Here is a 19990-nt window from a genome sequence, read left to right as displayed (position 1 = left end):
GAACGAAAATCTATTATCATCACAGAGTGCTACATGAGTAAACAAATTTAATACAAAATATTTAACTCCAACCTTTTTTATGATGTACATTTTCAACATTTTTTTAAGGGAGCAAACTTTGTCACAGGATTTGAATCTTATCTATTACATTAATTTATTTATTTGGTTCGCCAGTGCCACCCTTTTGATCCAATCATGAACTATAGACTGCTCCGAAGAGAGTACAGTATTAATAAAATATAACAGTGTATAAAGCAGTACTCTTGAGCGTGCGTAGTATCAAAATGTCTATTTTCTGTAAATAGTGAGTTTTAAGACATTTTTTGTACAAAATAGATACAATAAACTCACTTCCAGTCGTCTGAAATTTTAATCGACATTTTCTCAATTTCTGTAATAATTCAACGCCGGGTGTACGCAGTATACATAATCCAAATCGCATTCAACGCGAAATACTGACGAGAAAGGGAAGAGTTGTTTCAAGGCATTTGAAATATTAAAATTATTTAACAAAAAATCAAATTTATTCTGTTTTTTTTTACGTGACTCGTTTTTGTTCAAAATACCGGTTGAAAAATTGTTCGCGGTATCAGAATTTTGAGGATACGCGCGCATCATATGACCCCTTGTTTTTATGGTACACTCCTAGCACATGATAACATTACTTTATTAGTTTACTTTGTCCAGTTCATACACTGGACATTGATTTAAAAGGCTTAGCAAATTGCTTGTGGTGATAACACCCTTATCAATATCTAAACACAAAGAATTGAGGGGTCCCTATACACACGCCAAACCCTATATATCCGACTCGTAAGTTACTCAGTTTTCATCGCAGCCGAATGAATAGGTCCGTTTAAACTTAGTTGCGCAACAACAATACATAAAATTGTATGTTTGATGTCGATGTCCAAATAAAAATACTTACTGTATATTTAAAAAAAACAACACCAAATAACAAAAAACTAAGTAGATATTTATAATATAATGAGAATATGGTATGAGTTAAATTTTACTTACGCACAGTAAAACCGTCCGTGTTGTCGAAGTTCATGCATTTTGTAACGAAGGTACCGCCTTTGCCCGTTGTTTCAGACCCACATGACTTCCATAGTCCAAAATTAGCAGACCCAGTTTCACCTTGCACGGTTAAAGAGAAATAAAACCAATATGGAATTGCTACGCCTATAATATTTGAGATTAGAGCTAATCCTAAAAGAGCGAGTCCTATTTTGTCAAATAACATTTTTGTCTCGTAATTTAATTTTCACTTAATGTTTTATTCAAGAGAACAAAAGACGTCGTCTCTCAACGCTCAACACTAATGACCAACTAAATCTATACAGGACCTGTCAGTGTCACTCACACTACTTGGTAAGTCCATGTTGAGATTAAAGGTAAATACGGTTATCAAACAAAAACGATACTGTTTCTTTGTACTATTTACAATATTAACAAATTAAGGTTGTTTTTTATGTAAATTACATTGAAAGTAAATCACCGCATATATGTGTTTGTCTAAAAACGTTTGACAATCAACATTCATCCTGCATCCCTTAAAGTGTAAGGATTTAGCTCAATACAGGAATGGAGCAGTACCTCTAGACGCTTGCAGAAATCATGATCACAAAATAGACAAATATCGTTTTTTTTTCGCCGAATTTTACATTTTTCTTTTATTATCGTACTTGATTCGGTGTGAAAAGATGAATTAGACCTGTTAAAGTTCATTCCGTTGGGTAAAAAGACAAGATTTTAGCATTTTATCATTCAAGCACCTTGTCCGGTATATACCGGAATACGGTATTTAGTGTGGCGCTCCAATCCTTTTTTCAGTCACAGCCAAAGTGTAATGATAGTTGGTGACGTCATTAACTTTTTTTTCGAAAAAAAAAATGCACCTGCTGAATAACGCCATGACGCACAGGTCTTCGTACATTCACATTTTCGGATCATAAAATAAAAGGTGGCCATACAACACACTAAATATGTGCGAGCGTGCGTGTATGTGTGTGCTTTTTTTTTAAAGTATCCACATTTTTGCAAAAAAAGAAATTCACGTGGAGGGGGTGCAGGGTCAGGTGGATCCCATATGGATCTCAAAATTGATCCAGATGTGCACTGTAACACCATAAGTGAAAGGAAAGATAGGTCAGTCACATTGTAGTGTAATTTTTCAACTATATAAGTGTTTATGTAAAGTTCAAAGTCCTTCTTAAGAAAATCGAATTCTACTCTCCAGCTCATATTCCTCTATAATTATCCATTTTGGTATCGAATTTTTATGCAGTCTTCGCCGAGATATACTTTCCGTCGTACGTGTGAAGAAGTGCCGTTTACAATTTTACCACCAAACGATGCTTAACATTCAAACAAACCCTTACTGAAATATTAATTCAGATTTGAACAAGGAATCGTCAATCAAAATTTCATCTTAGCTTCATATGTGCTGAAGAAATCCATGGGCACATGATATCAGGAGAAACAAGTAATAATTCGATAGAGAAGTCACATCCGATTTTGAGATTGAGAAACTCGAAGATGAAGCATTAGACCATGGTATTGATGAAGGAAAAACACTTCCGGTGGCAGAGAACTGGAACAGGAAGTGGGAGAAGCAATAGAAGGCAAGGGAGAGAAAAATGAAAAGGAAGGATTAAGGAAGACAATAAATGTAATAAAAGTTAAGCGGCAACAGGGTGATATTTGAGTTTTATACTCAGTTGAAGATAATCCACCGTGGAATTTATGCATTCTGCTTGGATTTCAGGTGATTATTTTGCGAATCGGTTACCCAAGCTTGAAGTGCACATGTTCTATTTGGTAAGGTCGATATAATTTATACATAATTTATACATTATTCATGTACAGCAAATATTATGGTGGCTGATTTGGAACGCTTTTGTGCGTCATGTTGGCGCTAGAAACAACAGGACAAAGCGCCAAACGGCGCGTTGTTGGACTTTCGTCTTGTCGTCCTGTCGCTAACAATGTACGCCAAACGGCGCGTTTTCGTGCAGCATGTTGTCGTGATGTCACATTGTCGCTCGATTCGAATCAAAGGATTGGCTTATAAGCCAAGCGACAGGGCGACATCGCACCGCACGACAACTCGACGTTTGGCGCACTTCGCTTGTGACAGGAAGACAGCGCGACAACGCGCCGTTTGGGGCTTTGTCGGGTTGTCGCTAACGTCAGGACGAAAAGGATATAGGTTGCGTGGTTGCTATCGACAACGCAACGCAGAATGTTCCAAATTAGCCACCATAAAATATATAATGTTAGCGATGTTGCTGACTCTAAATATAAAATTTCATAATCAAAAAGAATTGAAATTAAGAAAACACTGGCATGCTCGGACTGATTATTGTTAAATAAATTTTATGTTGAGTTGAGATGAAAAGGAAAATCGCACCACTGAATTTTGATGAACATATTCATTATAATCTATTATGTCATCCAATGCTGTATTATTGAATAACTTAATGTGTTGCCTCATTACTGCGAAATATATTGTCTGACTTTTACCATGCATGTACAATGTATGCTGTGGCGAAGAAGAGGATGATCGAAAACGTAAAAATGGTGTCCTTGCACGCCAACTCAAAATCTTGTCGTGTTGTCTTGTTTATCATTAATAAAACTTCTAAGCATAAGAGACTGACTGAATTTGTGTATTCATTTATTTTTCAATATTCTTGTCATTATTAAATACACCTTAAAACATTCACAACAACAAAATTTGTCGTTTCATTGCAGCACTACGTGACAGCTGTCGGGGACATTATTTCAGCTCCATTGATGCTTGCCGAATATATCTGTGTGGACAAAGATGTGGTCGGCATCAGTGAACTTGGTAAGTTTATTATCTACATTGGCATCATACAACACTTACTTTCTACATAGTTTCTATCTATCATTGTGGAATGAAACCGTGAGGCGCGGTGGCCTTGTACAGAGATTATTAGTCCGAGTCCTAATCAGTTCACGAACATGTTTCTCCATATGACACAAATACTGGTTTGTTCAAAGAAGGCGACTTCGCAATCGAACTTAATAAATCAATAAAACCGTGCAGGCCTCACCGTGAGTTTACCGAGTTAGAACCTCATGTCTTCGTTAAAACAACTCAATATCTTTTAAAGAAAGTCATGATTCGTTTCTCGGATGGAACCTGGTTCTAAAGAACTGCAAAAGTTTAAAAGACAACTTAAATGGAACGATTTGACCTCTATTCTAATTAGAAATTCGTGAAGTTAAATTCGTTTATTGATAAAGTTAAAATGATATTCTTACAAATAAAATTATGAATTTGTAAAACTTATATCATGAATTTATATAGTTAAAATCATGAATTCAAGCTGTTAATAAATTTATGAAGTTAAAATTCCTTAAAAGTCTTTCGTATTTATGAATATGTGCAAATTCATTATATTTGTCTTACTGTTTTCTGATAATGGGGCTAAAACGTTGATATTTATATGCAAAAATGTTTTGTTTGTCTTTCATTCATAATCATTTTAATTCTTTTTAGGGACCATCTTGTTTGTCTCTGGTCAGAGCACTTTGGGTGTTAGACTACCAATAGTTCAAGGAGGGACTGTTACTTTTGTTGTACCACCTATAGGAATTCTTCTTCAACTGCAATAGGAATGTGAGTACGTAACAGCTAGGAACCAGTATGGACCAAATCTAAATTTAACTCAACTTGGGTTGCCGGAAATAGGAAGTGAAAAACACCGTGAAATGTGGATGTTACGGATACGTGAAATACAAGGAGCTATAATTGTGGCCTCGCTGTTCCAAGTGCTTACAGGAGTAAGTGGTATACTAACGTACATGTTGAAGTATATAGGCCCTCTTTGCATTGTGCCAATCATAACATTAACAGGTATTTCACTTTTTCCCGCCGGATCCAAAATGGCGTCTGGTCATTGGTGGGTTGCCTTACTTACAATGTTCCTCATTACTATATTTAGCCAATATATGAAACGAGTTGAAATCCCCTGTTTGACAGCAACAGATGTACTTCCGGCTGATAAAACCAAATGGGATTATATGGCACGAACTGACACAAGTATTCATGTACTGGCTGAAGCTAAATGGTTTCGTTTTCCTTATCCAGGGCAGTGGGGTGTACCAAAAGTCAGCGTGGTTGGTGTATTTGGAATGCTCGCTGGCGTAATAGCTGCCATGATCGAATCCATTGGTGATTATTACGCATGCGCAAGACTTGCAGGTGCTCCTCCTCCGCCATTACATGCGGTGAACAGAGGAGTTTTCACAGAAGGTGTTGCATGCGTTCTTGCAGGGATTTGGGGATCTGGAAACGGAACTACCTCTTATGCTGAAAACATAGGCGTAATTGGTATAACAAAAGTAGGCAGTAGACGTGTAGTCCAAATCGGCGGGCTTATGATGCTAGTCCTTGGTTGTTTTGGAAAGTTTGCGGCACTGTTTACTTTAATTCCAACACCTGTAATCGGAGGAATGTTTATGATAACTTTCGGTATGGTGACGGCTGTAGGGTTATCAAATCTACAGTATATTGATCTTAACTCACCACGAAACCTATTTATTCTAGGAGTTTCTTTATTCTTCGGTCTTAGTCTTCCAATGTGGATTACAGAGCATGACGTCATCGATACCGGAAATGACATCATAGATCAATTATTATCCGTCCTTTTGAGTACCAGTATGTTTGTTGGAGGACTCATTGGTTTTGTGCTGGATAATACTATTCCTGGAACTGAGAGGAAAGGGGAATATCTATTTCACGCGTTTCGTTAGTAAAGCGTGAAATATTTGTCTATTCGTAACGTGTATAGTTTATAATGTAAAGTATTGGTCAGTACTTGTGCACGAGTTTTACGTGCTTGATAGTGTAGTATTTAAAGGTTTATGTGTATGAAATATTCATTCTACCAGACGATTCAGTACAAGCAACATATTCTAGTAAAGATAATAGGGTGGAAATATATATATATGCACATAATGTTTTTTAATTGCCGTAAAACATTAGCTGAAAATTTAAAAGTAAAAATCAGACTTTATACATACATGTACATCAATCGTTATTGTATAAGTTAAAATCAGATTTTATGCATGTATCAATTATTATTATATAATCATTAAGAAACATCTTTTTTCTTTTTTGAAAATTTGTAGTAGGGTTTTGATAATATTTTAGAAAATTATGTTTTGTTTTTTTTTGTTTGAAGACAAAATAAATATGAGTATAATTTTTCTTTTATATGTGTATTAGCTATAAGCGCTTATATGATGCTATAAGGTTGTTGAATTTAACTGTTTTATATTATTCATACGTAAAGATGTTTACAATAATAATAAGATAAATCTATTTATGGTTTTCAATGGCAAGATTTGTCATAATGAATTGAATTAGCGATGTTCATAACTTTATATCCACAAGGAATGAGGCTCGACATTCAAGCGATCTGACATTTGACAAACGGGCACAGGTTTTTCAGAGAAATTTCATTTATTTTAAATGTTTTTGATCTCTGTTGTTTTCCTGGGCGAGTCGGTTCGCATACTTAATATTTTTGTCTTTCCTTTCCGGCGTAATTAATTTTCAAAACAGTTATACACAGACTAGTCTTTGTGTTTTTCTCTTTTATTTTTAAGAAAAGAAACGTATACATTTACTTGAGATCTCGTGGATATTTGGTTATATTATTTTTTGCAATATCAAAGCTGCTTAGCTTCATTAACTGCTGTTGAATTTGTTCCTCTCTGCAAAATAAATCGCACGTCTGGTATTGCATTTATGTTTTTGTTATTTCTTTAAACGAATGATAGTGAAGAAAAGACTTAACTCGTGGAGACAAACGTCGTCTTCGGTAAAGTCCGGCTCGTCACAATCAAATTATGATCTGTATAATTTCCCTTATATTCAACCTTATCTGGACAAAATTAAACTATTTAACTATGTCCCGGTGTGTCCAAGGTTTTTAGCCAAACCTGTAATCGTGAATAGCTTCTCAAACGAAGCTATGGAGTAAGTTCTTTGTAACGTGCTTGTTTTTCCTCTTTTTTGACAATGATATATGTTTTGTTTAGTAGTCTGTAAGTTTTGTTATTATACGGTGTAACCATGTAGGCGGTGTAAATGGGAGCACATTCACGAGTCTCTGTTCATGGTTAACAAGAGCCATGTCAACATGGCCATCCCCCGCCGAATGTGTTTGCTCATTGGAAGAATGTATATGTAGTACAGCAGAATAATTCCATTTTAAGAGGTCTTTTGGTAAAGAAAACTGATGGCTATAGTGATTACAGATTTGAAACCTATGTGAATACTGATGGCTGAAAATAACAAAAGGCAATAACTGAAAAATAATGCAGGGTAGGTTATCATTCTTGTGTGCTGCATCCCTCCTCAGTAAAATCTATCCACCTATGAAGTTTCAAGTTGATACCTCAAATACTTTTTGAGAAAAAAATTGAATTGAAAAATTAAGTATGAAAAATAACAAAGGGCAATAACTCAAAAATTATGAAAGGTAGAGTTATCATTCTTGTGCACTGCACACCTCCTGAGTGAGATCTATGCACCTATGAAGTTTCATGTTGATATCTCATAGGCTTTTGGAGTTATGCTCTGGACAAAAATCAATTTTGAAAAATAACAAAGGGCAATAACTCAAAAATTATGCAGGGTAGAGTTATCATTCTTGTGCACTGCACTCCTGCTCAATGAGGTCTATCCACCTGTGAAGTTTCAAGTTGATTACTCAAATACTTTTAGAGATATGCTCCGGACAAAAATGTCGGACGGAAGGTCGGACGGACGGACGGACGGAGACTATTTCTATATCCCCCGCCGCCTTTTCGGCGGGGGATAATAAAAGTGCGTATACACCCTTGTATAGCTAATACCATAGAAGTATTAAATGAAAATTGTGTAATAGTGTCATCTTATTGTTGTTATGAATACTTAATGTGGAAATTGACTTTTATTTATATTTTTGGCAGCTGTGCGCTGAATGCTTTGAGAAGAGCCGAATAAAATGCTACCTTGACAAATATCTGCTTAGATCTGCACAGTAGTATATAGTTATACTTGCTTTTGGTATGGTCATTACACAATAAACTCGAAAATACACAAAAGAACTTTATTGAGTATAGACAATTTGTATAAAAATGCAAATACTTGCATCATAAAAGGTAATGGTGATATTTTTCTTTATAATTCAATAAACATTGAATAATAAATAGATATGATTAAAACAAAGTATGAGAAAAAATTACTATAACAAAAAAATGAGTTATGATGGGTTTAGTTCCTGCTATCTCGGTACTCTAAAAGCAATAAAGATATAACAAAAGTTTGTTTTTGAGAAACATAAATGGTAAGCTATTTTGCTAAATTAACATTTTTAAGAAAAAAAAAAGATTAAAGATATTTCAACAGATGTGATTATTATTTGAAATAAAGTATCCCTTACTCAGTACTGTGAAAATGAAAGCGTTCAAGATACGAATGTTCAGTAATGTGGAAATGAAAGCGTTTAAAATACGAATGTTCAGTTATGTGAAAATGAAAGTGTTCAAAATACGAATTTTCAGTTATGTGAAACCGAAAAGGTTTAAAATACGAATATTTATTTATGTAAAAATGAAAGCGTTTAAGCTACTAATCATTTGAAGCAAGCATTGCCTCTATCCGCTAATGTGCTAATTTGTTTTCGTAACATCAACATAATTTTGAAATAATAATTCAAAAAATGTGTTAAACTTTTTAATCTATTTGGCAGTATCGTGAAAAACTAAAAATATTTTACTATTTCGTTGTAATTGTAACCATACTGATGCGGTAACAACGAACAAGAAAGTACAGTGTCCTTCAGAAATGCAAAATGAGCTTACAAAAAATCCAAACAAAAAAAAATAGTTTTTTTTTTACTTTTCATAAACGCCATTTCTTGATTGGCATTGTTAGTTATACATGTGTAACAAAATAGAAATAATTTTTTGAAAAACACTCCACAGCTTAAAACTATAAGTGCTGACAATTCCTTTCTCAGAAAAGATGAAAAATAGAAAAAATAAAATAGATATGTATATACAGCATGCTTTGCAGAAACACAATTACAATTAAACCAACCTTTTTCTTAAGTTTTAAGTTTTTGAAAAAATATAAAAAGAATTGGACACATAGGCTCTGTTCTGGAATTCCTTTCACGATTAAAACAATTAAGATATCAAGTTTGAAGTAAGCAGTATTGTAATGTAAATCAAAAGGCAAGATTCACGCGGGATCAATATTCGTTGATTTTTATGTAAGGCCAGGAATAGCTCTGGCAGCCAAGATCAGCATCGGTGAAGCCACAATATTGAGTATACCAGCAACAATACTCAAACCAAACGATGCATGAGGTTTGAAATGGACCAAGGGGTTCGCCGATTCCACCATTTTCTTTACCTCGTTGTCGACAACAAACACAATGGCACCGATTATCACGAACAAGCCTGCACAAATAAATAAATAAATAAACAAGAAACATGGCAATGTCATGAAACCAGGTTTTCAATTATCACCATTGTAGATAAATATGTTGTATTTGAAATACAAATACATGCAACAAACAATGTAACTATGTGCAATGTAAAACATGAATAATGTAGGAGGAATTGCCACTGAAGAAGTGTTCATTATATATTCTGAAAAAAGAAAAAAACAAAGGGCCATAATTAGGTCAAAAATTACCCAATCACAAAACCCCAACAATATGTGCCAGGGCGCTTGGTGACAAAGCTTCTGTGAAAGTTTGAACAAAATCCGTTGAGAAATGTAGGACGAGTTCAGCACAGAAGAATTTGTTCACTATAATATATTGATAATTCTGTATAAGGAAAAAAAACAAAGGGCCATAATTAGGTCAAATATTAGCCAATCACAAAACCCTGACAATATGCGCCAGGGCACATGATGACAAAGCTTCTGTGAAAGTTTGAACAAAATCCGTTGAGAATTGTAGAGGGAGTTCAGCACAGAAGAAATTGTTCACTATATATTCTATATAAGGAAAAAAAACAAAGGGCAATAATTAGGTCAAATATTATCCAATCACAAAACCCCGACAATATGCCCCAGGGCACTTGGTGACAAAGGTTCTGTGAAAGTTTTGGTCAAAATCCGTGGAGAAATGTAGGAGGAGTTGCGCACAGAAGAAATTATTCACTATATATTCTTTATAAGGAAAAAACAAAACAAAGGGCCGTAATTAGGTCAAATATTACCCAATCGCAAAACCCTGACAATATGACCCAGGGCACTTGATGACAAAGCTTCTGTGAAAGTTTGGTCAAAATCCGTTGAGAAATGTAGGAGTTGCGCACAGAAGAAATTGTTCACTATATTCTATATAAGGAAAAAAACAAAGGGCCATAATTAGGTCAAATATTATCCAATCGCAAAACCCCGACAATATGCGCCAGGGCACTTGATGACAAAGCTTCTGTAAAAGTTTGGTCAAAATCCGTTGAGAAATGTAGAAGGAGTTGCGCACAGAAGAAATTGTTTACGCCCGCCCGCCGACATACCTCAATCTAATAACCAGTTTTTTCCTTCGGAAAACCTGGTTGAAAATCAAAAAAAATCGGAGATGTGATGTTGACCAGTGATGCTCACACGATTTGTTCATCAATATCTCATAATCATCATTATCTCATCATTATAATTATTATCTCATCATTATAATAATCATTATCTCATCATAATAATCATCATTATAATCATCATCATCATCATCATTTTTTTCTCATCATCATTATCATCAGTATATCATAATCATCATTTTATAATCATCATAATCAACAGTACATAGTTATCATCAACATTATCATCAAGAGAAATCATCATTATTATCCGTACATCATCATGATTCATTACAATGTTATTCATCAATATCAATAAATCATCAATTTAACAGTGCATCATCAGCATTTGACACATCACTATCGTAAAATTGGCAGTCATGGTCGCAGTTATAGTTGCAGTCATGTTTCTGTAGCCGTATTGATAGCCGTTTGTATAGTTGTAGTTGAATAGCAGTGGTGGTAAATGTCGTCAAATTTCTAACTCTACTGGTACTTTTAAATGTCGTGGCAGTAGCGGTTATAGTCTTTGTCGAGTTCCTAGCCATAAAGTCTAATTTGTCGTAGTCGCAGAAGTTGCAGTTGTAACTGTACTCGTATTCTAAAAGTTGTATTACTAATCTTCAAGGGACGACAGAATCAGTTGTCTGTATCCTTCAGGTTAAACAGACAAGTAAATCATAATCTGATTTTGCCGGCTCTAGAGGAAGTCTTCACGTAAGCTGTAGCTGTCTAATGGTCATAGAAAAATCAAAATACTTGCTGCCGAGGTCGTCCTGTATATAACGAATTGTTGTCGTAAAAGTTTTAGAAGCCGTTTTATTTGTTTGTGTCGTCAGACCAAACAAATAATGGTAGCGAAATTTCAGACCCTGATGTTCTTATTTGCAAATGCCGAAAGTAGTCCAAACTCCTCGAAGCGGTTACTTCCCTTCATATGTACATTATCGCCGAAAAATTAAGGGGAGATCACTGCGTAAAGATGGTCAAATGACAGGCGCATTAATTTTCAAGCAAAATAGTTCCCGGATGGTCCAAGATTTCTAATATTGTTTTATTCTTTGTAGATATACATGCTTATAGTAAGCTCCATGATTATTTACATCTGTGTTAAACAACAGTTAGCGTCGAAATAATAAAGGTTACAAACCCTAATTTAGGATAACATGGTTTTCTTCAGGCTGTTAACATATAACTTCATCGTGGCCGATGGGTTTGCGCGCTCGCTTAGGAAGCGAGAAGTCTGGAGTTTTGCCAGTTAAGGCAACTCATTTTTTTTCAAATTGTTTAAGTCAAATAGACATTAAATTGAATTAGTCTTATAGCCAGTTTACTACAATTACAAGAGCGATCAGTGATCACATGTGTCGCCTCATGATGGTCAATTTCATGTTGGGACAAGTTTTGTGACAGACGGACAGACAGACGTACAGTGCAGAACTAGACTTGATACTGATCATTCCTGTAAAGTTTGGATGAAATTGCACCAGTACTTTATGAGGAGTAGTCCGGACAAGTTTTGTGACGGATGGACAGACGGACATTCCAACATTTTGGCTATAGGGGCTATTTTCTTTGTTATTTTCTTTGTTTTCTTAAGGGCTACTAGCCCCTAAACCCTTTGATCACGGAATGAACCTATTGTTCTCTTTTGTTCTCTTTACTGTTATATAGCCCCTAAACCCAAATGTTTTGCTCGGACGGACAGACAGACGGACGACAGACGGACAGACAGACGACAGACAGACGGACAGACAAACGACGGGAGAAGTGATCCCTATATGTCGCCACTACTCCGTAGAGGCGACACAAAAAAACGCTGGAAAGCATTGGTTTATAATCTCACAACCTTCACCTTCCTGACATTCTGAGACCCAAACAAATTCAGCGCCTTCTGTGCTTTGATTTAATGCGCAGTCATGTGATATACAGACGCCGTCTTTGAAGTCTTAGTCGTCGTGGTTGTCGTTTGTAGTCGTATAATTCTTAATTATGGTAGTCGTTCTCGAAGTTTAAAAGTCGTAAAATTCGTATTCGTGGTCTCTACTATCTATTGGTCTATCAATCAAAGTGGACGCAGGTCAAGAACGCTGTATTACAAATGGTCACAAATGAAAAATGCACTTTTGTTGTTTACGAGGGAAATTAAAACAAGAAACTTGATGACGTTTTCCAAAACAACAAGTACTTTTTTTTTTTTTTTTTTTTTTTTTTTTCTTTTGACTGTTTGTTTAAGTTATTTAACGGAACTATATTTGGAAACTTTTTAAAACATAAATTTAACTTTATCTGATTCACATATCGCCTTACCTGCAAAAAAAGGAATGGGTGCGGCTATGTACAACAGACGGTTATTCTCCTTCTTGAAAAATATCTTCAAGCAGACGACAATTATTGCCGCCGTGGTTGTCAGGATGGCAAGGATCTCGAGAGCGCGTGCAGCTTCAAATGCTTTAGCTGAAAATAAAGTAATTAAGTAGTATAAATCTAAAGTATTTTGTCTTCCGAAAGCTTGTTCAAAGTCGGCAGTCCGTCCCTTTCGTAAATATTATCAAATGTTCAATAGAATTATTTTTATATAGGTCATTTTTTCAACGCTTTTTAATCATCTTACAACGCAAGAAAAATGGCGAAATATATACCGACAAGGCACGAGATGTATGACGTCATTCTGTAAATGCAACTGCTCAAAATTATGTATATACGTCCGAATTTTTACACATTTCTTTTTTTTTAGTTATTACCCTTTGTTAATTTTCATACAAGTACTTTATTTTTGTCCTGGCCATTTCTGAAAAATTATACAAGAGGGCCATGATAGCCCTGAGTTGCTCACCAGAAACAACTGCTTTCCAGTGTTGGAATGTCAATATATTCTAATATAAAATTTGAGAATATAATATGTTTAAACAATAATTTGAAGAAATGCCATGACCTGGGGTATTTAAGCTTTAGCTTAAACGGGGGATATCAAATTAATATGTGCAAACTTGATAAAAGACTACTTAAGAATGCTACAAAGTTTGGTGATCTTTCTATCAATTATTTCACAAGGAAAAAATGTTCGAAGGTTTTTTTTATTTTTCTATTTTTTTAGCTTATGTGGCCCTAAAAGGGGCTAATCAATTTCATATGAGCAAACTTAATAAAAACCTAACCCAAGAATGCTACAGACAAAGTTTGGTGATCATCCATCTATTAGTTCTGTAGAAGAAGATGTTTAAAGGTTTTTTCTATTTTTAGCTCTGCTGACCCTTAAAAGGGCCAATGGGAATGACATGAGCAAATTCAAGTGTGATTGTCACAAGGATGCTACAAACCAAATTTTTAATTAAATTTCAGAGAAGAAGACGATTGTTGAAGCATGACGACGGACGATGGACGCCGGAGCATCCCCCTTTGATACTAATAGATCACCCTGAGCCTTCGGCTCTGGTGAGCTAAAAAGCTTTAGAATTGAAACTTAATAGGATGATGGATGTTATTGATAGGAAGTGCAGTGCACAGAAACTGCTGCTCTGCATTTCTTATTTTTTGAGTTATTTCCCTTTGTTGATTTTGTCCTGGCCATTTCTCCTAAAAAGCTACAGCCTCACTTACATCCTGGCAGAGCCCCGGTAGACGTCCGGGGTGATCCGGGAACGACCGGGGTACTAACGGGAACAACCGGGGTACATTCGTAACTCTACCGTCCACGTCCTGGATGATCCGGGAACATCCGGGACTCGACCCCGGATGGAATAAAATATTTAATATCACCGGGGTGGTCCGGGATGATCCGGGAAGGTATAGCTTTGCTGGCTTCATCCTTAGCTCTGCCGGAAACGACCGGGGTTATACCGGAAAAGCACCGTAGCTCTGCCGGCACAATCCGGGATGATCCGGGGTATGATATATAGCCGGTAGAGCTACGGTAGAGCCCCGGTATATGCCGGCAGAGCCCCGGTAACTCCAGGCAGAGCCCCGGAGGATAAAGGTAGAGCCTACGGTTTGATCCCCGGTAGAGCCCGACAAAGCCCGGATCATTTCAAAAGAATAAGACAATTTGCGATGATTGCACTTGTTTTATTAAAAGCCTTCCCATTTCCCTTCTATCCAGTATGGCATAAGGATTTTTTCAGAAAATCATTCATGAATTACTATTCTGGAACATAGATATTATAATTATTAATAAAAATTATGCATCAATGTTATCAAAGTTCCGGGCACATTTTCAATCCACCGGGGTTTACGGGGCTCTGCCTGGATCGTCCCTGGGCTTTCTGCCGGGACTCTGCCATGCTGGATCGACCGCGGGGCTCTGCCCTGGGTCACCGGGGCTCTCCCGGCGTCATCCGGGAACGACCGGGGGAAAGCACCAGCATGAACCCGTTACTTCAACCTGGGCTCTGCCTGGATGATCCGGAGCGCATCTTATGTGGTTATGGAGAACTACCCGTAGTGCTGGCCGAGTTAAGTGTGACGGGGATTCGTCCCTGGGCTCTGCCGGGAGTAAGTGAGACCGAGGCTTCAATGTCCATCGCCATATTCGGCAGTTCAATAACATAATGAGAAAAGTATGTTACATTCGAGAATGAGATGATTATAAAATTAATTAGTAAAAAAGATTAATAAAAACCAATCTTTTTAAGTCTCTTACCGAACATACAAAGCTTTTATCCTTCAATTTATATTCAAAGTAACAAAAAAGAAACCCAACATAGATAAGTGCATAGAACATAAAATATGAAGACATAATATACAATCTTGTGAGAAAATGGTGAAAGGTTTATTGGGAAAGTGATATATAGTCAAATATTTTAAAACTCGCTTTTGAATTATGTTCCTTAAGGCCTCCAACAGAGGTAGATTTAGTTGTACAGCACTAAAATTAGAGATAAGATGTACAATTTTCAAAAGCTAATTACAACACTTGGCATTCAGACGGTAATTCCTATACTGTAAAAGAATCTTCTGAGGTTTCACCCTGAAAAGGGTCCCTTTTTACATTGATTTCTTTACATACTTTACTCACTTAATACTTTTTTTTTCGGCCATGAGTAATGATTGAAACACCTCCATTAAAATATATATATATATATATTTTTTTAATGTTGAAGCCTGCCCGGACTTCCAAAAAAAAACCCCTGGGACCTCGGTACCGTTACTGCGGCTCACTGATAAAGCTATGTGGCCGCCTACAAACTACCTCCCCTCCCCAAATTCATGTAATTTAGAGAACAATTCAAACCGTGACATAATCATTTTCGGAATAATTTGGGATTCGAACACAACACAACTTTGGGTCTCCTGAAGAGTTTATCAACATCATTTTTTATACCCCATCTTACTACTTTGTTTATCTTTTAGCCCTAATTGTTTCTGGAATTTCATTCATTACATCCATTATCAGGAGATAATTTGCTTATCTGTTACTTGTCATTGTGGGAGGTCTGTAAAAATTCGGTACGACAAGATTTTCAAAAATAGACATGTCCTATCCCTTACATCTCGACATAAGGTTTCCGAAATCAAGAAATAGTAGCTTTCACACATTAAGATTTGCTGTACATCTTAGTTTTAAATTGGTGTTGTACTTTCAAAATCCTACCTGTCTGTTGAGGCCTTACATAGACTGCTATACGATAAATAGGCTTAGCATATCAGAAGGAGCTAATTAGTAGCAACGTAACCACTACATGTACCCTCTTTTTCGAAACAAAATAAAAAGAGTACCATTACATGATAATCAAGTTCATGTATATATTTAGATAGCTACAAGAGTAATTGATGTCAAGATATCACTTGTAAGACAATTTGCTAGTATTACCATTTTATCAGCTTCGTTACTGTTACACGCCCGTTTAACTCACAACGAGTGAAAAATGTCCATCGGTTAAAATGTTGTGAGCAACTTCCGTTCCCTCGTTGTGAGCACCCATCTTTGACGTGTGACACGATAAACAAGGTGACTTTTTTCATAATTTTTGAAGATTGCAGACATTTACAGGGCTCGACATTAACGGTTGTCCGACTGCCCGGGACAACTAAAAGTTTGGTCCGGGCAAGTTATTTTGAAAGGCACTTGTCCGACAGGGCAAGTGAAAATAAAAAACCATCATTGACAAAATGCATGTACAAAATGAATAGAAATAAACATCTTTTCATTTATAAACATCTTTAAAACAAAAATTACACCATGAATTCATTAGCTTCAATAATGTGAATATACTACGGTCAGGTGTACATTTGTTGATAATGGAAACGGAAGCAAAAATATGAGCATGCGCCGCGGTAAGGTAATTCCCCGTTCTTAAATAATAGCTATATCTAATTTTGTTTCAAGGTTATTCCCCCGGGTTATGCTGTTGTTTAAACTTTTTGATGTTTGCAATGTAAAGATTATCATTGAAAATATGATAATAATCATGAGTGATCTTTTAAATATAATTGTTAAATTTAAAGTTTTTGCCATTTAAAATGATTTATTGTTTAATCTAATTAGTAACAACATTATAGAAACTTTAGTCAAACGAAAGACTCGTTTACGGCTGGTTTGACTTTGATGATTGAACGGGGAATTACCTGTTATACCGCGGCGCATGCTCAATTTTTTTTCCATCCGTTTCCTATATCAAACAATGTACATGACCGTTAGTATATTCACATTGAATAAACAGATGAACCGATCATCGGCGATGTTTTAGAAAAACTACTAAATACAAAAAATTATTTGTGTCTAACTAACAATCAATTTCATAAACAATATGTCCAGTTTAATTGCCATATGTTAACATTACCTAATCACAAGAAGTATTTAATGTATGAGCTTGTTTGTTTTTTCTGGATTTATACATTTTTACCATTTTTAGGTCAGAACAAGTAAGTCTTAGGTCAGGGCAAGTAGTTTTAAAAAAACTACTTGCCCGACAGGACAACCTGATTCAAAAGTTAAATGTCTAGCCTGATTTATGAAAAATATCGGAAATGCAGTTTAGCTAGCTAATGTGTTTTCCGAGTAAGGGTGCACATGTAAAAGATATTGTCTGTTGGTGGACAATTTGATGGAAATACGTGCGGAACGGCAGTCCACTCGGGGTAGCTGGGAAAACTGGAGACAACTTCATCTTTGGACCTAAATTTAACATTGAAAACGTCGATTCTGGTGACGTTTTGTGGCATTCTTACCTAAAACAGATGCCCACAAGTCATCAGCGTAAATTATTATCTGAAAGTCTTTCGTAGAAACGAAGATATAACTCTATTTTTGCTTTAATCCTCGTTGTGAGCACCATAACCTCGTTGTGAGCAAGACCAAGCGCAGTGCTTGTCTGGTTTTAATATGTAAAATTCAAATGGCAAGAATACAAAGCTTTCAATCTACCAAAAAAGCAATCAAATGTTTTTGTACAAAAGTTTTTCTTTGCAATAGTTCTTCTTTTTCTTTTTAAAAAGTTTTTTTGAAAAATTATTCTTCATATTCACCAAGTCATCAGATTAACAGAAGAACTAATCAGTGTAGGTAAATCAGGTATTTTTATTTCGTATACTCTAGTTTGGCTCGAGTGAACATCACGGGAGTTTATGAATATTTTCAACAATTTCACAGTCTGTGTGATACCACACATACATGTGTTTTTTCCTGAGCCGAAGACTGACCAAGTTTATATAAAAACAAGAACTATCACGGTAAGTTGGCAAATGCCCCTGAAGTGGTGCTTTGTCCTTTGATTTAAGGACCAGATAGATTATTTGTTTTTGAACAATTAGATCTTCAATGTGAAGGTAATTCAATGTCAAGGGGTAAAATACATATATAGGTCAGTTGGAAGGTTTGTCCCAAAGGGTCATTGTGTCCAACTATGAATTAATATCAACTTACTTTATAAAGAAGTGATGAACCAATCTTAAAGTTTTTGGATGGTTAGAAGGTCATTCACGGTACAAGATAAAAAAAATACAATCAGTTTGAAAGATCTTGCCTAAAGGGGTGTTGTTTCAAAATATGAGTAGAATCCGTTTACTAATAAGGAAGTTTTGACCAATTTTTAAGTATTTGGACAATTTGACCTTCCAAAGTGAAGGTCATTCAGGGGTCAAGTTCAAATAAAATAGGATAGTTGAAAGGCCTTGTCCAAAGACTGTATTGTGCCTAAACATTATGCCAGGAACATTATGGCCAATCTTAAATGTTTTTGGACATTTTGACCTTCAAGGTAAATGCCATTCAGGGGGTCAAGGTAAAATAAATACAGGTCCGTAGGAAGGTGCTAAGGGATGTTGTGTTCAATATATGAATCAAATCTGTTTTCTCTAATAAGGAAGTTTAAGGCCAAATGTAAAAGTTTTCGGGACAGCATTGACGGACGTACCAACTTTTGATATTTATGAGGCAAATCAGCTCATAAACACCACCTGGACCAACGTCCATTAGCAAAAATTAGCTCTTAATTTAAATTTTATGATTTTTTGTTCTTTTTTTAAAACTAGGGAAATGAATTTTTCATAAAAAATATATATTTTGCTCGGATGAAAGAAAAACAGTTTAAAACTAATATGCCCCCCTTTTGGGGGGTAGCACAACGTCAAGTCCCAAAGAAATGCGGGCTGTGAAAAAACCTTTTTTAATTGCTGTGGTATTTTTAAAATTTTAATTTTTTAAAACCATTAAATAACATTTTAAAAACCTTTACACGCACTGCGCTTGTCTTGGTTTCAAAACGAGGGTTATGGTCCCTAAAACCAGAGGTTTAAAAGGGAAAAAAAAGGGGGTTTTATTTGGTTTCTATAAGGAACTTTCGGGAATAAATTTAGGTTTTGATGATTTGTGGGCTCGTTTTTAGGTCCAAAAAGGCACAAAAACCCCCCAAAAAAGATCGAGTTTTAATAAAAATTAGGTCCAAAGAGAAGTTTGTCCCTTTTTCCAGCTACCCGAGTGCCCGGGGCTTTTCCCGGCAGGGGAAATTTCCATCAAATTTTCCACCAACAGACAATTACCTTTTTAAAATTTTGCATCCCTCGGAAACCCCATGGGTAGCTAATTTGCATTGGGATTTTTTTTACAAAAAATGTCTGAATTTTTTCAAAAATTAAAATTAAAGAAAACCCTTTGTTTGGGGTCCCCAGGGTCCTAAAGAGGGGTTTTGTTTAAAAGGGAGGAAGGAAAGTTTCCCACAACATTTTTCCCGGATGGAAATTCTTTCCCCGGGTTTGGGGGAGTTTCGGGCTTGTTTTTCCAGCCCAGTTAGTTAACCCTTTTGAAAACCATCCCCTTTTTTAATAAAAGTTAAATAAAAACCCCCCAAAAATTAAATGGGGAAAAAAAAAAATCTTTAGACCAAAATTTGTTTTTTTAAAGGAAAGGGTAGTTTAAATAATCAGTTTGAAA

At 35.7% G+C, this 19990-nt stretch overlaps 3 protein-coding genes across 3 annotated transcripts in view; 1 reads left to right on the top strand and 2 right to left on the bottom strand.

The window, feature by feature from the left end:
• LOC132731818 (claudin-1-like) overlaps positions 1-1349 on the bottom strand; it is a 37199-nt gene extending 35850 nt beyond the window's left edge. The window contains exon 1 of the mRNA XM_060718100.1: positions 1021-1349. Within this exon, the coding sequence (XP_060574083.1) occupies positions 1021-1246 (226 nt within the window). The 5' untranslated portion in view covers positions 1247-1349. The remainder of the gene's footprint in view (positions 1-1020) is intronic.
• Positions 1350-4441: 3092 nt separating this feature from the next.
• On the top strand, positions 4442-5790 carry LOC132731796 (solute carrier family 23 member 2-like). The gene has a single exon (XM_060718057.1). The coding sequence runs from the start codon at positions 4747-4749 to the stop codon at positions 5788-5790; it is 1044 nt and encodes a 347-aa protein (XP_060574040.1). The 5' UTR covers positions 4442-4746.
• A 3496-nt stretch (positions 5791-9286) lies between these two features.
• On the bottom strand, positions 9287-13080 carry LOC132731811 (uncharacterized; the record flags this gene model as incomplete). The annotated part of the gene is given in 2 exon segments (XM_060718081.1): positions 9287-9495; positions 12934-13080. Coding segments are annotated over 2 exon segments (341 nt in total), but the record flags the coding sequence as incomplete, so codon positions are not given.
• Positions 13081-19990: the final 6910 nt, after the last annotated feature.

Source organism: Ruditapes philippinarum, unplaced genomic scaffold (genome assembly GCF_026571515.1).
Source record: "Ruditapes philippinarum isolate M1 unplaced genomic scaffold, ASM2657151v2 ctg6004_1_1_1_1, whole genome shotgun sequence".
NCBI lineage: Eukaryota > Metazoa > Mollusca > Bivalvia > Venerida > Veneridae > Ruditapes > Ruditapes philippinarum.
This window is presented reverse-complemented; position numbering and strand designations above follow the sequence as displayed.

Bases quoted from the DNA above. Each gene is read 5' to 3' on its own strand.
- LOC132731796 (XM_060718057.1), top strand. From the start codon at position 4,747: ATGTGGATGTTACGGATACGTGAAATACAAGGAGCTATAATTGTGGCC.